This window comes from Triticum aestivum, chromosome 1B (assembly GCF_018294505.1).
Source record: "Triticum aestivum cultivar Chinese Spring chromosome 1B, IWGSC CS RefSeq v2.1, whole genome shotgun sequence".
NCBI lineage: Eukaryota > Viridiplantae > Streptophyta > Magnoliopsida > Poales > Poaceae > Triticum > Triticum aestivum.
In genome coordinates this window covers 403,789,645-403,806,674 of record NC_057795.1, presented here as the reverse complement: position 1 = coordinate 403,806,674, position 17,030 = coordinate 403,789,645, and the positions used below count along the sequence as shown (strand labels likewise).

At 41.3% G+C, this 17,030-nt stretch overlaps 1 protein-coding gene across 5 annotated transcripts; it reads right to left on the bottom strand.

Annotated features, from left to right (window-relative positions):
- Positions 1-295: 295 nt before the first annotated feature.
- LOC123127494 (carotene epsilon-monooxygenase, chloroplastic) lies at positions 296-5,771 on the bottom strand. 5 transcript variants are annotated; one of them, XR_006462550.1, is made up of 11 exons: positions 5,145-5,771; positions 4,099-4,395; positions 3,777-3,974; positions 2,733-2,834; positions 2,475-2,615; positions 2,297-2,404; positions 1,767-1,849; positions 1,504-1,666; positions 765-823; positions 506-696; positions 296-408 (listed from the first exon to the last, which is right to left on the bottom strand). XR_006462550.1 is itself a non-coding variant. In XM_044547223.1 (10 exons), the coding sequence occupies exons 1-10, from the start codon at positions 5,625-5,627 to the stop codon at positions 663-665; spliced, it is 1,668 nt and encodes a 555-aa protein (XP_044403158.1). In that variant the 5' UTR covers positions 5,628-5,771; the 3' UTR covers positions 296-662. The 5 variants fall into 5 exon arrangements, 2 of the variants coding, with proteins under 2 accessions (XP_044403158.1, XP_044403165.1); XR_006462554.1 differs by having other exon boundaries at positions 296-405; positions 506-577; positions 5,145-5,766; XR_006462556.1 differs by having other exon boundaries at positions 506-577; positions 5,145-5,765.
- Between the last annotated feature and the right edge of the window lie 11,259 nt (positions 5,772-17,030).

Sequence of the window (17,030 nt, the reverse complement as noted above, 5' to 3'; positions counted from 1 at the left end):
TGGAACTTATTCGTCATGGATCATATTGGCTTGATTGAACTGTTGAATTGATTTGTGCTACATTTGAGAAGGGGAAATGGGGGCGCCATTGCCAGGGCGGACAAATGAGGATCAAGCTCTGTTGTCCACAGAACAAATGGAGGCTCAAATTTGGTACCTGCTCTTGAGATGCTCTAAGCCTCGGCAGGGTATATTACCTGCACTAGCTCCTATCCGAGCACTAATGGACCTTCGACGAAGAACAACTCAACAAGTTTTTCCCAGCCCACGCATACTCTGCTGGAAAAGGAAACCATACAAACAGACAAGGTACTACCGATTTACTACATTAACTGTCAAAATCAGCAAGTCGATGATTCATTTCTTTACAGTTTACGCAACCTATTAGCCAATGATAGCTGGAACCTGCTGAAAAGATACAAGAAGGGGACATTTAGTCGGGTCAAAATTTCTGGACAAGGAAATGTTCCAAACATGTCCAAATTTAATTGCAGAGGCATCTCACGTATTGACAATTCTGTTGCCGATGACTGCTAGTCTCACCCTGTTTTGCTTTGATTTTGTCTAGCCCGATGGACTGCACGAGAGGAGTGGATAATCAGGAGAAGAAAAGTAATCATTGAATGCATATGTTGGATCATTCTGCCAAAATGTCAACGGCACTAAAGAAAACTAGTGAGAGGTCTTCTTGGCAATCTGTAGTTTTGTAACATCTGTTAGCTTATATAAAGATGATAAACATATAAACATATTAATGTGTTTACCTCAGTGCTAAGTCAGCTTCTTGCTCAACTTTACGCAGACTTACATTCATATACAATCCCTGCAGAAGAGAATATTTGTTGAGTGTCATTTTAGACCCAAAATCACAAGTGTAACACAGTGAAAGGAACGAAGTGAAGCTTGGTCTCAATTGATTTGAGACCTGCATTCTTTTTAGTATCAGCGCCATGCCTACCCATTCAAGTAATCACAAGACGGCATGGATGACTACAGGTCTACAGCAGCTATGGTTTTAGTCGAGTGATTTCGAAACGTGTAGTGCTTTTATCCTTCTCTTTGTCAGGGAAAGGTGACTAAAGCTCCAAATTGCAATTTCACTGCACTTTCCGCATTTCATTTAGTGTTTAAAACTAATTATTTTCAGCCATCTTGTTGATGGTGGGACAGGCATAACCTGGGAGCTTACAACTGATCTAAACAAACTTATAATAAAGCCCTGTTCGGATCCACTCCGCTCCAGCTGCAACTCCCGGAGCGGAGGGAGCGGCAGCGCAATCGCACAGAGCGGCTCAGACCCAGCTCCTCGCACGGAGCGGAGTTTTGAAACTGGAGAGGTACCGAACAGGCACTAAGACCAACATGAACATAATCACCTACTATGGTATCTTGCATAGTCTACCCGTGAGTGCTACAGTGTTTTAGAGTTTATACCTCTATCATAAATTGAAAGCAACCTGATCATGCACAGGACACTGAAGTAATTGGATAGTGCTTCCTTACATTGGTTGTATGGATAGTGGCCCCAGTGGTCATGCTGATTTTTTGATCTGCCACAAGCTGAATGTCCATCTTTTGTATGACAATTGCAAGTGCCACAATTGCTTCTAAAAGAGCAAACTGATCTCCAACACATTTTCGAGGGCCTCCACTGAAAGGGATAAACCTGGCAAAAAGAGGTGGTAATGGGAGCACAAAATAATGTAACCATTTTGCAACACCAAAATAACAGCATAAAAGAATGTATCTCAAGGTTACTTTCTGACCTGAAATCGGTGTTTGACTCATTTGGAATGGGACCCTCCAAATCAAATCTCTCTGGAATGAATTCATCTGCTCTGTCCCATACCTTCAATAGGAACAAAAGAATAATTATTGCAATGATAAAATATTGGAATGCTGTCCATTTATTCATGCCTGGACACTGCCCGAGGATGACGATATGCAGTAAACAGAATACTTCCAAGTTTTCAACCTCTGAAATTTAGCGTGATAAGAATTTTTCTTAGTTCATGTTATCATTATATTGTGTAAATTGGTAGTTTGGTATCATAAATCCATAATATCATCAGTGTAAGCAGCATCAAGGTCATACACATACATAAGCTATTTAACTGGTAGCTCATGGTTTTGCGAATCTTTGAGTAACCATACACATTTCTGGTAATTAACTCTATTGTTCATCAATAGACTAGACATAGATATGCTATATTTCACTATGCAAAATAGTTGAAAAATAGCTTTAAAAAATATCAGCCAAGATCACAAGATGTAATATTCAGATGAAAAAGGATACCTCGGGTGATCTGTGTATATTGTACACAGAAATCATAATATCTTGACCAGTCTTAACCTTGTAGTTTCCAGGAAGCACATCATCAACTAGTGCACGCCGTATCAGCACCTGTTAATACAGTGTCCTTGAGTAACCAACACTAACTCTGAAGTGGCTTGTCTGAAGCACAAGGAATTACAGGAGGATGTGGGTATAGCCGCATGGACTCATTGATACAGCGCATCAAGTACTTCAGCTCTTTTACATCTTCATATCTGGGGAGTCTACCTTGTAGAACACGATCTACCTCTTCTTGAGCTTTCCTTAGTGCTACTGGATCCTTCAGCAGTGTAACACTGAGCAGTCAATAGATATTAAAGAGATAATTTAAGTAATGTGTTGCTTCTCATTTGGGACTTTACTTGATATAACATTTGGCCAAGGTAGAAAGGAGTACCTTACTGAGAAGATAAATAGTCCATGTCAGTACAGAGCCTGTCGTTTCATGACCAGCAACTAACATTGACAATAGATCATCACGTAACTGCAAACTGCTGACCTGGGTCATACAAAGAAAGCATGTTAGTTAAAGCAATAAGCAATTGAGCAAAGTGCTTGTAACATAAATAGTGAAACATACAAAACAAATAGCCAACATTTGCATGCCAAAACGGCACAGCTGAGTTAGCACCAAAAGAATATACTGTGTTCGAAATAGGATTTTACGTTGCTGCGCCAAACAGGTCCTCTGTACTGTCAATACTCCAAAATACTCTGTTATGTCAACACCACGGTATTTTATACATACAGGCTAAATTACTATTCTTTTACCAGGAAACAGTAGAAGAGCCCTTACAGTAAAATTATTATTCGAAGGCAATCAATAATATGGTCTATGCTGAATATTATCATTTGTACAAGTAAAAGTGCTAACGACTACAGTTAATTTTACGTCGCTGCGCCAAATAGGTCCTCTGTACTGTCAATACTCCAAAATACTCTGTAATGTCAAGACCACGGTAGTTTATACCTACAGGCTAAATTGCTGTTTTTATCAGGAAACAGTAGTGGAGTCCTTGCAGTAAAATTAGGATTCAAAGGTAACCATAATATGGTCTATGCTAAATATAATCATTTGTATGTGTAAATTTTTTACGCTGCAATAGTAATAGGATGTTAATAATTGCTGCAGAATCAAACAGGCTTTCTCTATTCAAACATTCAGTTGAACTGACACTAGCAACATTGATCAGCTGAGCACTCAAATGCATGATGGTTCAATGCCCGGTTAATGATTATCAAATATTGCGAAACTAAATGGATAATAAAATAAGCCATCATAAGGGAAAGACGAAAACCCCTGAGTTAATAACAACAATAAGACTAATCTCCAAGATTATATGAAACGAGGAAAGGTAGCTTCCTAGATAGTAGAAACATCAATAGGAACAATAGGAAATTGACATCAAACATTGTTTTAGCTCGAGATAAACTAAACTACCTCTTCACGGCTAGCAAGTAAAAACCGCAGGATGCTAGGATCTGCCTCATTTACATATTCTTCACCCTCAATCTGTTCATTTTCAGCATCTACGATGGCCTTGCATTTTATGATTAGCTCCTCAACGGTACTCCTTATTGTGTTAACTGCTTTTTCTGCTTTTATCTGTCTAGGAACAATCTTGCACAGCAAATCGATCTGTAGAAAATAAACAAGGATCACATCAAACATCAGTCGTGCAATTTTCCCCTTCTGCAAGTTAGCAAGACCGAAGTCAATCAGAGGTCCAAAATAAGAAATGTAACATGATGAAAGAACCTACCTGCCAGTATGGTAAAAGATCTGTAGAACGAGCCTCTGCTTCTTTGAGTGCAGTGTAAACAGCATCAATAACAGGACTATCTGATGTGAGGGAATCAAAGTTGTAGTTGAACAAGGATAAACCAATCACATCTAACGTCATTTGAGAAAACCTCGCTTCCATATTAACAGGTTCACCGCTCAAAGCATAAGTCTCGAGCTTTTCCACCAATCTCTCAGCACATTTACAGAACACTTTATCAACCATTACTGAGAGAAATCTTTTGTGTAGAGATGGTACAACTGCTCTACGTCTCACCTAAAATAGCAGATTAATAATAAGTTAAAGAGAGGATTAATAGACGAACAAGATAGGGAGGGCATGAAAACTCAAAATCAAATTCATGTGAATTACAGGCAGGAAGCTTTCAAATTGTACAAGCATCACTCCTTGCTAGAAAATAGGACCTAGTGAGTGTCCCCCTGAGTTCCAATTTCCGAAGAAGTCTAATAGAGTAATAGAGTGTATTTCACAAATACAAGGAGGGTCGTGGTCCGGTTATCAAAAGATCTACTCTAGTTCTGAGTCTTGTTCTACACACACTAAGTAAACTTTAATCCAAGTATAGATTGTCTTTTTTGAGTATTTTGACGCATGTCCAGTCCAGCACCTATAGTCTGTGAAGTCATATTGGAAGGGGCTACACTGACACCATCTACCAGATAGTATATCAGCAAGTAAGGTGTATAACTGTTGTCTTAAGTTAAACTTGTGTAAGGTTGACCAAGTTTATAAAAAGAAAAAACTGTTACGTCCACAATACCAAACCAAAATCAATTGATCCATCATGAACTATGTTTACATGGTCTATTTCTTTGGTATTATAGATGTTGATACTTTTTGCTATAAACCTTCAAACTGATAGAAGTGTATCTTAGGACAAAAATTAGTATGCCTTATATTTTGGGAAGGAGTATAAACTTTTGTACTGGTGTGGAAGTGATTCTTCATTTGTCAGAAATACCCTATTTAATTCTTCATTTTTCAAAGCTAGAGAGAGAGCACACCGTCCAGAGCGCTCCCTCGGCGATGGCGAACCCAGAGCCAAAGAGGAACTCGGAGACCTCGGCGACGAGCCCCTTCTCGTAACGCGTGCCGTACCCGCGGAGGACGTGCTTGGCCACGGCGGGGTCGCTGACGATGACGAAGTCGCGCGGCCCCGCGGCGAGGCGGTAGACGGGCCCTTCCTCGCGGAACCACTTGAAGAGCGGGAGGAAGAGCGCGCCCCCGAGGAGGTCCTGCACGTCGTCGAGCTTGGCGGAGGCGACGGGGATCCCCGAGTCGTCGTTCCCCCGGCCGAGCACCGAGCGAGACAGCGACGTGAGCCAGTCGGGGCTGACCCACGAGGTGGTGGGCTTGTCCCCTCCTCCGCCGCCGCTGTCGCTGCTCCTTGGCGGGGGCAGGCGGAGGCTTGCGTGGCGAGGAGGCGGTCGTGGGGCCCACGGCGGAGGAGGAGACGCGAACGCGGAGGCCAATGCCGCGGCGGGCATCGCGCACGCGCAGGCCGCCGCGGGCTACTGTTAATTTGGGTTGGATTTGGGTGAGAGCAGTAGTGAAGGTGTGTGACAGAGAGAAGAGAGAAGAGAGAAGAGCAAGAGGATGAGGTGGAACCCGCTGGTGAGCGGGGGCGCACGGTATCATCGTGAGACTGTGAGAGCAAATCCATCTCCAACGGCCCGTCAAGTTCCACGCTCCACATCTTCAAATATAGAGCCTCTCAAAAATATATTTTATTCTTTTTTTTTGCGGGTCTATTCATATTTCTTAGCTAGCTAGCTAGCTCTCTGTAAAGTTGAGAAATATAATTCTCGCAAAATAAAAAAAATTGAGAAATATTATGTTGGTTTTTCTTTAGAATAAATATTATGTTGGTTGGATGATGCATTTTATGAGCGATTTTCACGTGCCAGAAATGATGTTTTTTTTCAAATGTGCAGAACTGATGCTAAAGTGATGTAGAAAACGGCAGTTTAGGCCACCTTGGAAAAAACGCTGTTTCAACGGGTGATGCATATTCTCCGCAAAAATAACGGAGCATATGCATATGGCCCATGAGCGGCCGGAATGTTTCAGAAAAATATGAACATTGGTAAAATGTTTCGGAAATCATAAAATGTTTTGTGGATTAAAAAAATGACATGATATTGAAAAAACAAGGTATTGAAAAAAAGTTTGTGAATTTGAAAAAAAATGCGGATTCAAAAAATGTTCAGATCATGAATTTCGGAAAATGCTCATCAATTCAGAAAAAGTTCACCAATTAAAAGAAATTGAACTCAAAAAAATGTCATCGATTAAAAAAATGTTCACAAATTTCTAAAACATGTTCGCAATTCAAAAAAAAGTCGCAAAAGATATAATATGTTCGTGATTTCAAAAGATGTTTGTCAATTTCAAAAATGGTCACATATTCATAACAAATGTCCGCGAGTTCAAAAAATGTGCATGATTTAAAAAAATGTCGTGAATTTGAAAATTGTTCATGACTTCAAAAATATGTTCGTGAATTCAAAAAAATGCCAGCAATTTGAAAAGTTGTTCACAACACGAAAAAGAAAAAGAAAAAAGAAAAGAAAAAGAGAGAAAAAATTGAAAAAAGGAAAAATATATTCAGGGGAGCTTCTAGAACCTTCCCAAAACTAGTATGGGGTGGAACCCATAATGGGATGGCCCAGAAGAGGACCACGCGCACGAAGGGGAGGGCATGCGCTAGGTTGCTACGGAGCGACCTAAATGCAAAATAGGATTCCTCCCCACAAAATGACCCCCACTGCTGCATATTTGCGGCACCACTACCTGCTGCCACAAGATGAAACTGCAACCGCATGAAAGCAAGCTGTCCCGCGGAAGTTTCCCCGCCTCTGCCCGACGTCGATCCATCTGGATCTCGTCGCCAGGCGAGCCCGTCATCCACCCCCGGCCCAACCCGCCCCTGTCGCCCATTCTCATCGTTGGCGCTGAGTTCTTCTGTCATCAATCGATTTGCATCGATTTCTCGTAGCTTCTCTCCCTTCCGCAGCACCCGGGCATGCCTTGAGGTCGAATAGTCGTCGCCCCTTTCCTCAAGTGGTTGTCGTGGCCACCATTGAGCCGCTGCTCTTCCAAGTTCTTGGTTGTCGGTCGGCACAACGACGATGGCTCTGCCCGAAATCCACAGCTTCTTGGTGGTAGAGGAGCACCACGACTACATGCCTAGCCAGCCCGGCAACTGCCTCTACCCTGGCATGCTACGGCGGTCAGATTTCGTGTTCGTGCCCACTAGGTGTTTGAGAAAATCCACCAAGGTAAAAAATGATTTATCTTTTATTGCAATTGTGGAGTAAAATGAAAGAAGGGCAAAATATTGGACACCATTTTACATCATTTGTTAAAGCAGCAGCCACGGTGTTGCAAGGAATTTTTCTCTCTTCTATCCTATAATGGTTTTTACATCACCGATTTTTCACCATCTATTGAAGATTTCTCTAAGGGGGTGATTCCCCTATATCATGGCAGTGTAGTTTCAAGTAGTTTGTCATTTTCTTTGAGCTTGAAAACATAAGTTGTGAAATCATCGACGGTGTTAGACAAGATTGTTGCTTGTGGCGGCTAGTGATTTTCTCCACTGAAGGCAGGATGGGATCATGGGAGTCGTTGGTTCTCATGCTGAAGGATGGTTGATATTTGAGATGTTTTACAGTAACTTAGACAATAATAAACTTACCAGGTTGGCATTTTACAGGAACATGTGTTCCGATGAAGGTTTAGTAGTTGACATAATGTAGTGCTTAAATTATGTACGGTTGCCATTGAGAATTTTGTAATGTACGTTTTGCATATCTAGTTAATCATCATTGGTTGTAGGGAAAAGTTGGGTGCTCCTTGAAACTGGAAAGAAATGGGCAGTTCTTTTGATAAAAATGAATTTGGACCACCTGGCATAAATCCATAAATGTCAATGGACTCAATTCACCTCAAGTCCCACCACATACAAGAATATACACAGATGTCTTCTAACACCTCCTGGCAACAAATTTGTGGAAAATATAAAAATTCTCCATTTTTTAACAAACAAGCAACAAACTAACTACCACCTAAACAAAGTGAAAATGCACACTACTGCTCCTATCTCATTTCCCTCTTTGGCCTCCGGATTTGTATCAAGCCCTCTCTTGCCCCCAAATAAAAATGATTTGCCTAACCTTATATTCCATTCCTTTCACACACACTGTTAAGAAACCATAGTCACCAGTGGCAGAAATGTTCTTCAGTGATAGGCGTTGGGTCCATCAATAGCATGTCACTAGTGGCAATTATAGGGTCATTTATGTTTCTAGAGAGGGATTTAATGGGCAATTCTAAAGTTGTAGTCATGCTTTAGATGACCAGCTTTAAACTTTAAGCTATGGTTGCCTAAACACCCTAAAGCATGCAAGATCTAAGAAAAGTATGTGCAAGCAAAACTTGCAATAAATAAAGGATCAAGGAAAGGTGTATCTAGAGATTCAAATTGTTGGGACAATCCTACATCCTGAATGGTGGAGGTTAGAACACAAAGTTTTAAGACCACTAATGTTCGGGGGGTAAATATTAATACCACGAGATTCCATCTCCCAGCTAAGCACAGTCAAAGCTAATTATCAAGGCAAGAATGAGTCAACACAAGTCAAGCTACTGTCATGGTCAATAAGTCAACAAGGAGAAAAAAAGATAAGAAGACGAGGTGAAAAGGGAAGGAAAATAAAAGAAGCCCTAGTGAAGCTTTAGTGCCCAGTCATAGAATCCCACCAAAGGTGGAGGAATGAGAGGGATTGGTCCATGAAATGGCTAATTGAAAGGATTGAGAGGTCGACTAGAGGGTGGTGAATAGGAGACTACAAATTTTAACATTAACTTTCAAATTAGGTCAATGCAGATAAATTAGGTTCTCTAGATATGCAACTACGTAAACACAGCCTATATGGCAAGCAAACTCAAAACAAGGTATGCTAGGCAATAATACAATTAACAAAGCCAACAAGCATACAAGGAAATGAAGGGAATATGCCCTAGAGGCAATAATAAAGTTGTTATTTTATACTTCCTTATTCATGATAAACGTTTATTATTCATGCTAGAATTGTATTGATCGGAAACCTTAATACATGTGTGAATACATAAACAAACAACATGTCCCTAGTGAGCCTCTGCTAGACTAGCTCGTTGATCAAAGATGGTTAAGGTTTCCTAACCATGGACATGGTTTGCCATTTCACAACGGGATCACATCATTAGGAAAATGATGTGATGGACAAGACCCATTCGTTAGCTTAGCATAATGATTGTTCAGTTTTATTGCTATTGCTTTCTTCATGTCAAATACATATTCCTTCGACTATTAGATTATGCAACTCCCGGATACCGGAGGAATGCCTTTTGTGCTATCAAACGTCACAACGTAACTGGGTGATTATAAAGATGCTCTACAGGTATCTCCAAAGGTGTTTGTTGAGTTGGCATAGATTGAGATTAGGATTTGTCACTCCGAGTATCGGACATGTATCTCTGGTCTCTCGGTAATACACAGCACAAGCTTGCAAGCAAAAAACTAAGGAGTTAGTCACGAGGTGATGTATTACGGAACGAGTAAAGATACTTGCCAGTAACGAGATTGAACTAGGTATGAAGATACCGACGATCGAATCTCAGGTAAGTAACATACCAATGGACAAAGGGAATTATGTATGTTGTCATAAAGATTTGACCGATAAAGATCTTCGTAGAATATGTAGGAGCCAATATGAGCATCCAGGTTCCGCTATTAGTTATTGACCAGAGAGGTGTCTCGGTCATGTCTACATAGTTCTCGAACACGTAGGGTCCGCACGCTTAACGTTCGATGACGATATAGAATTATATGAGTTATGTGATTTGGTGACCAAATGTTGTTAGGGGTCCGGATGAGATCACGGACATGACTAGGAGTCTCGAAATGGTCGAGAGGTAAAGATTGATATATAGGACGATGGTATTCGGACACCGGAAGTGTTCCGGAGGGTATCAGGCACATATAGGGTCACCGGAAGGGGTTCCGGGCACCCCCGGAAAAGATATGGGCTTAATGGGCCAAGGGAGGGACAGACCAGCCCACAAAGGGTTGGTGCACCCCTCAACCAGGCTGGCCAGCCCTAGGGAAAGGAAAGGGGGAGGGCAAGTGATACGTCTCCAATGTATCTATAATTTTTTATTGTTCCGTGCTATTATATTATCTGTTTTGGATGTTTTATATGCATTAATATGCTATTTTATATTATATTGGGACTAACCTATTAACCTAGAGCCAAGTGTCAGTTCCTGTTTTTTCCTTGTTTTTGAGTTTCGCGGAAAAGGAATACCAAATGGAGTCCAAACGAAATGAAACCTTCGCGATGATTTTTCTTGGACAGAAGACAACCACGAGACTTGGAGATGAAGTCGGAGGAGCCACGAGGCGGCCACAAGGACAGAGGGTGCGCCCAGGGGGTAGGGTGCGCCCCCTACCCTTGTGGGCCCATCGTGACCCTCCTGGCCTAATTCTTTCGCCTATATATTCCCATATATCCCCAAACCAACAGGGGCATCCACGAAAACTTTTTTCCGCCGCCGCAACCTTCTATACCCGCGAGATCCCATCTAGGGACCTTTTCTGGCGTCCTGCCGGAGGGGGATTCGACCATGGAGGGCTTCTACATCAACTCTATTTCCCTTCCAATGAAGCGTGAGTAGTTTACTATAGACCTACGGGTCCAAAGCTAGTAGCTAGATGGCTTCTTCTCTCTCTTTTATTCTCAATACCATGTCCTCCTCGATGTTCTTGGAGATCTATTCGATGTAATACTTTTTTGCGGTGTGTTTGCCGAGATTCGATGAATTGTGGATTTATGATCAACTTATCTATGAATATTATTTGAATCTTCTCTGAATTCTTATATGCATGATTTGATATCTTTGTAATTCTCTTCGAACTATCTATTTGGTTTGGCCAACTAGATTGGTTTTTCTTGCAATGGGATAAGTTCTTAGCTTTGGGTTCAATCTTGCGATGTCCTTTCCCAGTGATAGTAGGGGCAGCAAGGCACGTATTGTATTTTTGTCATCGAGGATAAAAAGATGGGGTTTTCATCATATTGCTTGAGTTAATTCCTCTACATCATGTCCTCTTACTTAATGCATTACTTCGTTCTTTATGAACTTAATACTCTAGATGCATGATGGATAGCGGTCGATGTGTGGAGTAATAGTAGTAGATGCAGAACCGTTTCGGTCTACTTGACACGTACGTGATGCCTATATTCATGATCCTTGCTTTAGATATCATCATAACTTGCGCTTTTCTATCAATTGCTCGGTAGTAATTTGTCCACTCACCATATTATTTGCTATCTTGAGAGAAGCCTCTAGTGAAACCTATGCCCCCCGGGTCTATTTTCCATCATACAAGTTTCCGATCTACAATATTAGTTTCCGATCTACTATTCTTGCAATCTTTTACTTTCCGATCTATAAACCAAAAATACCAAAAATATTTACTTTATCATTTATCTATCTCTATCAGATCTCAGTTTTGCAAGTAACCTTGAAGGGATTGACAACCCCTTTATCACGTTGGGTGCAAGTTGTTTGATTGTTTGTGCAAGTATTCGGTGATTTGTGTGTTGTCTCCTACTGGATTGATACCTTGGTTCTCAAACTAAGGGAAATACCTATCTCTACTTTGCTGCATCATCCTTTCCTCTTCAAGGGAAAAACCAATGCAAGCTCAAGAAGTAGCGGGAAGAATTTCTGGCACCGTTGTCAGGGAGATCTATGCCAAGTCAAGACATACCAAGTACCCATCATAAACTCTTATCTCTTGCATTACATTATTCACCATTCGCCTCTCGTTTTCCTCTCCCCCACTTCCAAAATGATTTTTGAGAAGATTTGCCTTTTCTTTGCCCCTCTTCAGTTCATCTTCTCCGCTTGCTTTTTGTGTGCTTGTGTGTTGGATTGCTTGCTTTATCACGATGGCTCAAGAGAATACCAAATTGTGTGACTTTTCCAACACCAATAACAATGATTTTATTAGTACTCCGATTGCTCCCGCCACTAGTGCAGAATCTTGTGAAATTAATGCCGCTTTGCTGAATCTTGTTATGAAAGATCAATTTTCTAGCCTTCCTAGTGAAGATGTTACATCCCATCTAAACAATTTCGTTGATTTGTGTGATATGCAAAGGAATAAAGATGTGGATAATGATATTGTTAATTGAAGCTATTTCCATTTTCACTTAGAGATCGTGCTAAAACTTGGTTTTCATCTTTGCTTAAAAATAATCACTGGTACGCATCGGTGCTATACAAACGGTTTAAAACCCCTTTCCGCGACGGCATTCGGAATAGTCGCCTAGTGAGTGTGGGTGATTAGGGGGTCCTTCCCACACGACCCAGAAACCGTCAGGGATATGCCCTCCTGGCACACACGCTCGGCAAAATGGGGTCGTGTGCGACCGACGAGCGACCAAATACGGTTATACGTATAGTAGTGCTAAAAAATACAATTATACATGTGAAATCATTTCCGGTCGTAAGTTCATCCCACACAGTCAGTCCCCGCAAAACATTTCCGTTCGTACATACATCCCACACAGTCGCTCCAAGGAAAATGTTTCTGTTCGTAGGTACATCACACACAATTTTCCTCGTTAAATCATTTGTGATGGCCTTCCCATCGCACACAACATTAATAATTTTATCATTTTCATTATTGAATGCATTGCACACGGTGCGTAGAAGAAACTGTGTGCGTTGCCTTAGGTCATCGCCCACGGTATTTTCTCAATAACCGTTTGCAATAGCAAAAACCAATTAGCAGGCTAATTGCGCTATTATTAATAATCCATTTATTAATCTAATTGACATTCATATTAAACACATAATATATTTCATTCCCATATTAAGGAAGCAGGATTTCATAATTGAAATACATCAGAGTACAACATGATATGGCTTCATCACTCAGCTACCCCATTACACAACTGCACCAACACCAAGTTTCATGTGCAACATTTAGAACCTTTTGAAATTAGCATCATAGACGATACATAGACAGATGCATCTCATTGGGAAAACTGCTGAAGTGGAAGGCGAATATTGAGCATTCATTGATGTCGAAGGTCTTTGTAACTTTAGGCCAGTGCTTGTGGATGATTGACCATCCATCCTTCATCCTCTTCAGGAACACTTCATTATTGAACTATGGGTGTTGTATGAAAACTTTCCTCGCCTCCTGTCCATACATGTGGTTTGAGAGGTAATCATCAGTGAACTGTTTTCACTACAAAAAATACACTTCCGTGATGATACGTGTTTGTCACAGTAGGTCGCGTTTTTTGTCATGCATGTACATCCATGACGATTTTATGACAGAATCAAGATAGTCATACTTGTGCTGTCGTAGAAGTGTTCCATGACATTACCAAAATTATCATCACAGAAGTGTCCACTTCCATGACGATAAATCGCGCGTCACAGAAGTGCTTTCGTCAAGGGTGACCGACACGTGGCATCCACCGTAACGGAACGATGTTAAGCTATCGGGTCTGATTTTGGATCCGATAACCCGTTAACAGCCCAGACCAATGGGGATTTTCCATGTGTAAAATCATCAATGTCTGGAGGAAACACGTGTCAGCTCCGCGTTGGCACAGGTGTCACTCATCCAATGGGCAAGATGCGCCTATGATATGTTGACACGTGGACTGGCCCATAAAATTTAAATGGGTCGGCCCAACTACAGGCCCACAAGATTTTGCAGACCATAATGGGCCGGCCCAGCTAAAGTCCCACGAGATTTTGCGGACCATAATGGGCTGGCCCAGCTAAAGGCCCACAAGATTTTGCGGGCCATAATGGGCCGGCCCAGGTAAAGGCCCACAAGATTTTTGTGTGCCATAATGGGCCGACCCAGGTAAAGGCCCACAAGATTCTTGCGGATCATAATAGGCCGGCCCAGCTAAAGGCCCACGAGATTTCGCTGACATTAATGGGTCGGCCCAACTATAGGCCCAAAAGATTTTGAGGACCCTAGTAGGTCGGCCCATTAACTGGCTGCCATGTTTTGGGCCAAATGTCGGCCCATATTTGATCCGGTCCATTAATGGCCTGCCACGTTCCGGGCCTAATAATGGCCCATATGAGATCCGGCCCATTAAAAGCCTACCACATTCTGGGCCAAATTACGGCCCAGGTTAGGTCCGACCCTTTAAGAGGCTTTGGGCTAAATTATGGCCCATATCAGATTTGGCCCGTCAACTTGACGCTATGCTTTTGGGCCCACTTGCTAAAGGCCCATTTAGTAATTCAGCCTGACATTAGTTTCGTCCTGTTAAGGGCCCGTTCAACATTCAGCCTTATATTTATTTCGTCATGTTAAAAGCCCGTCATATAATTGGGCCTAACTACGGCCCAGTTTGCATCCGGCCTGCTCGCAACCGATATCTGATTGGGCCAAACAAGGACCGAGACAATTTTGGCCTGTTAAAAGCCCGTGATTTGATTCACAAAATCATGGGTCGGGGTTCATTTCGGGCTGCTGCCGACCCATGAGCTGTTCGGCACGTTTCAGGCCCAACCTACTTCTCAGCCTCCTAAAAGCCCATTGAGTTTTTTTGTGAAAAGAGGGCCGGCGGTTACTCGGCCTATTAAAGGCCCGAACCTACTAGTGGGCCAGTTTACTTTTGGCCTTTTACGGACCAAGATGACGGGGCCCATGATGCGGACCATACATCATGATTGCATGACGACCCGATTATGTATCGTAATTTTACGGTTTGGCCGGTTTACTGTAAAGACAGGATATATATACAGTAAAATAACTGCAGCATCATGAATAAGAAAAAACATAGACTATACAATAAACAAATTACGGCATATTACATCCACTGGGCATCAAAGTTCGCCACTATGATAATAAAGCACAAGCAGATAACGGATTACATACACTGGGCAACAAAGATCGCCACCATTGCAAATAAACACGCCGGCAAAATAATATACAAAACCGACAACACTTCAATAGAGTTCAAGAAAGGTTAGCCCTGCTGGGGAGCTGCAGCGCAAGTAGGTGAGCAAGCTGATGAGATTGCGCTTGTTCAACACTGATATCTTCCTTCTCTGAAAGATAAACAAGCAGATAGATGACATGTTTTGCACATAAAAGTATCAATGCTGACAATTCATCACATTTCTTACTGACGAATAAAGTGACACCGTTTAAAATTGCATTAACACAATATGGTATTGTTCAGGTCAAGACATGGCAGGAAATGACATTGTGAAGGAGTTGGCAGCTTCACGACACTACTGGATTACAGATCAAGAACTCATAAGTATCAATGGTTAGTGTGCTATCAGTTTATCCCATTTCAGATTAGCAAATAAAGAGACAGTTTAAATAATAGTAGAATGATACAACATTGTTCATAGTTAAGACATTGCAGAATATGACATTGAGCTATAGTGGATAGGTTCACCACACCACTGGATTACGGATGAAGAACAGAAGCATACATGCAGTGCAAAAGAAGATCACTTGCTCTGTATAGTTTAATTTACATGGTATGAAGAAGGAACTTGGTTGTACAACTGAAAACTTAAATTGAGAAGGACAAACTTTTGTTTATGAACTACATAATAAACTTTAAACATGCAATTTGATGCAAACACCAAAAATAAACAGCTGTTGCAGTCATGCCTAACCAAATATACACAACAAAGTTTGAAGGCTTGAGAAGGACAAACTTACATTATTGGTGAAGACAGGCTCTATAAAGCCCTTGTCCATTCTGATGGGGGGGGAGGCAATTCAAGAAGTTTACCACAAAATCTTCTTCATAAGCATTGCCTTTATTCTACATTTTGTTAAGAGTAAATATACATGTGACAATATAAGAAAAAATGGAGAATATTTAAGAGAAGATGAAGAGTGATGCTACATAACCAAGTAGCTATAAATGTAAGTACAGCGATACAGGCAAAAGGTACAGCCAAGAGTAATGCAGAGCTAAACTTCTTCAGTACCATCGGTGTTATCCAACCTTATGGTAAGAGTAAATATAGATCTGATGTGTAGAAAATGAAGGGCAAAGGAAAATAAGCTGCAGAGTGATGGTACATGAGCAACTACATGTCAATATAAGTACACTAATAAAGGACAGCATGTACTTACAAGAACAATGCAGAGCTAAAAAAATTCATTGGCATTGGATATATTCTACACTAATGTAACCATTCATACAGATCAGATAATTTGGAGCGAACAATTGATAAGCAAGCTATCATGCATACTGCTGTCACATAATGAACCAGGTATGTACGCAAGTACAGTGATACAGGACAACAGGTACTAACAAGAGCAAAGCAGCGGGCAACATATTTGCGATATCCTGTTGTTCTTTTCATACCCGAATTCTTCTTCGAGCATATTTCCTGCAAAAAAGATCCGTAAGGCACATGCGAAAAAGTAGAAGTTCAAATTGTCATGTCATTCCATAGACAATACCTCATCCTGGGAACGAGACGAGTGCATAACAAGGTTTTTCCATTCAATGTCTTCTAAATTTAGCACATGAGACTTCACCGGAAATTCGTTTATAGACTTGCCATCAAAGTGTGATTTCCTCAGGTAACACCGATACTGCTGCAATGCTTCCTTGAAAAGCACAAGCAAGCTTTGCTCGTTATGACTATCCATATTGACCCTCGCCCAGTAACAACAATGTAATGTAAATCATTGATGTGTTCAATCAGCAGAAAACAGAAAAATAATCACCATAAATAATAGCACTTACACGTAAGTGGGACAGGAAGATGTGAAAATGGTGTTTGTCTTCACTATAATCTTCCCATGATGGGAA

Excerpts from the sequence above, each read along its gene's own strand:
- LOC123127494 (XM_044547223.1), bottom strand. The coding sequence starts at position 5,627 with ATGCCCGCCGCGGCATTGGCCTCCGCGTTCGCGTCTCCTCCTCCGCCG. Across the intron at positions 2,835-3,776 it reads TACTTGCTAGCCGTGAAGAG|GTCAGCAGTTTGCAGTTACG; the intron begins GTAGTTTAGTTT and ends TGTATGACCCAG. Across the intron at positions 697-764 it reads GAAGCTGACTTAGCACTGAG|ATTGCCAAGAAGACCTCTCA; the intron begins GTAAACACATTA and ends ACAAAACTACAG.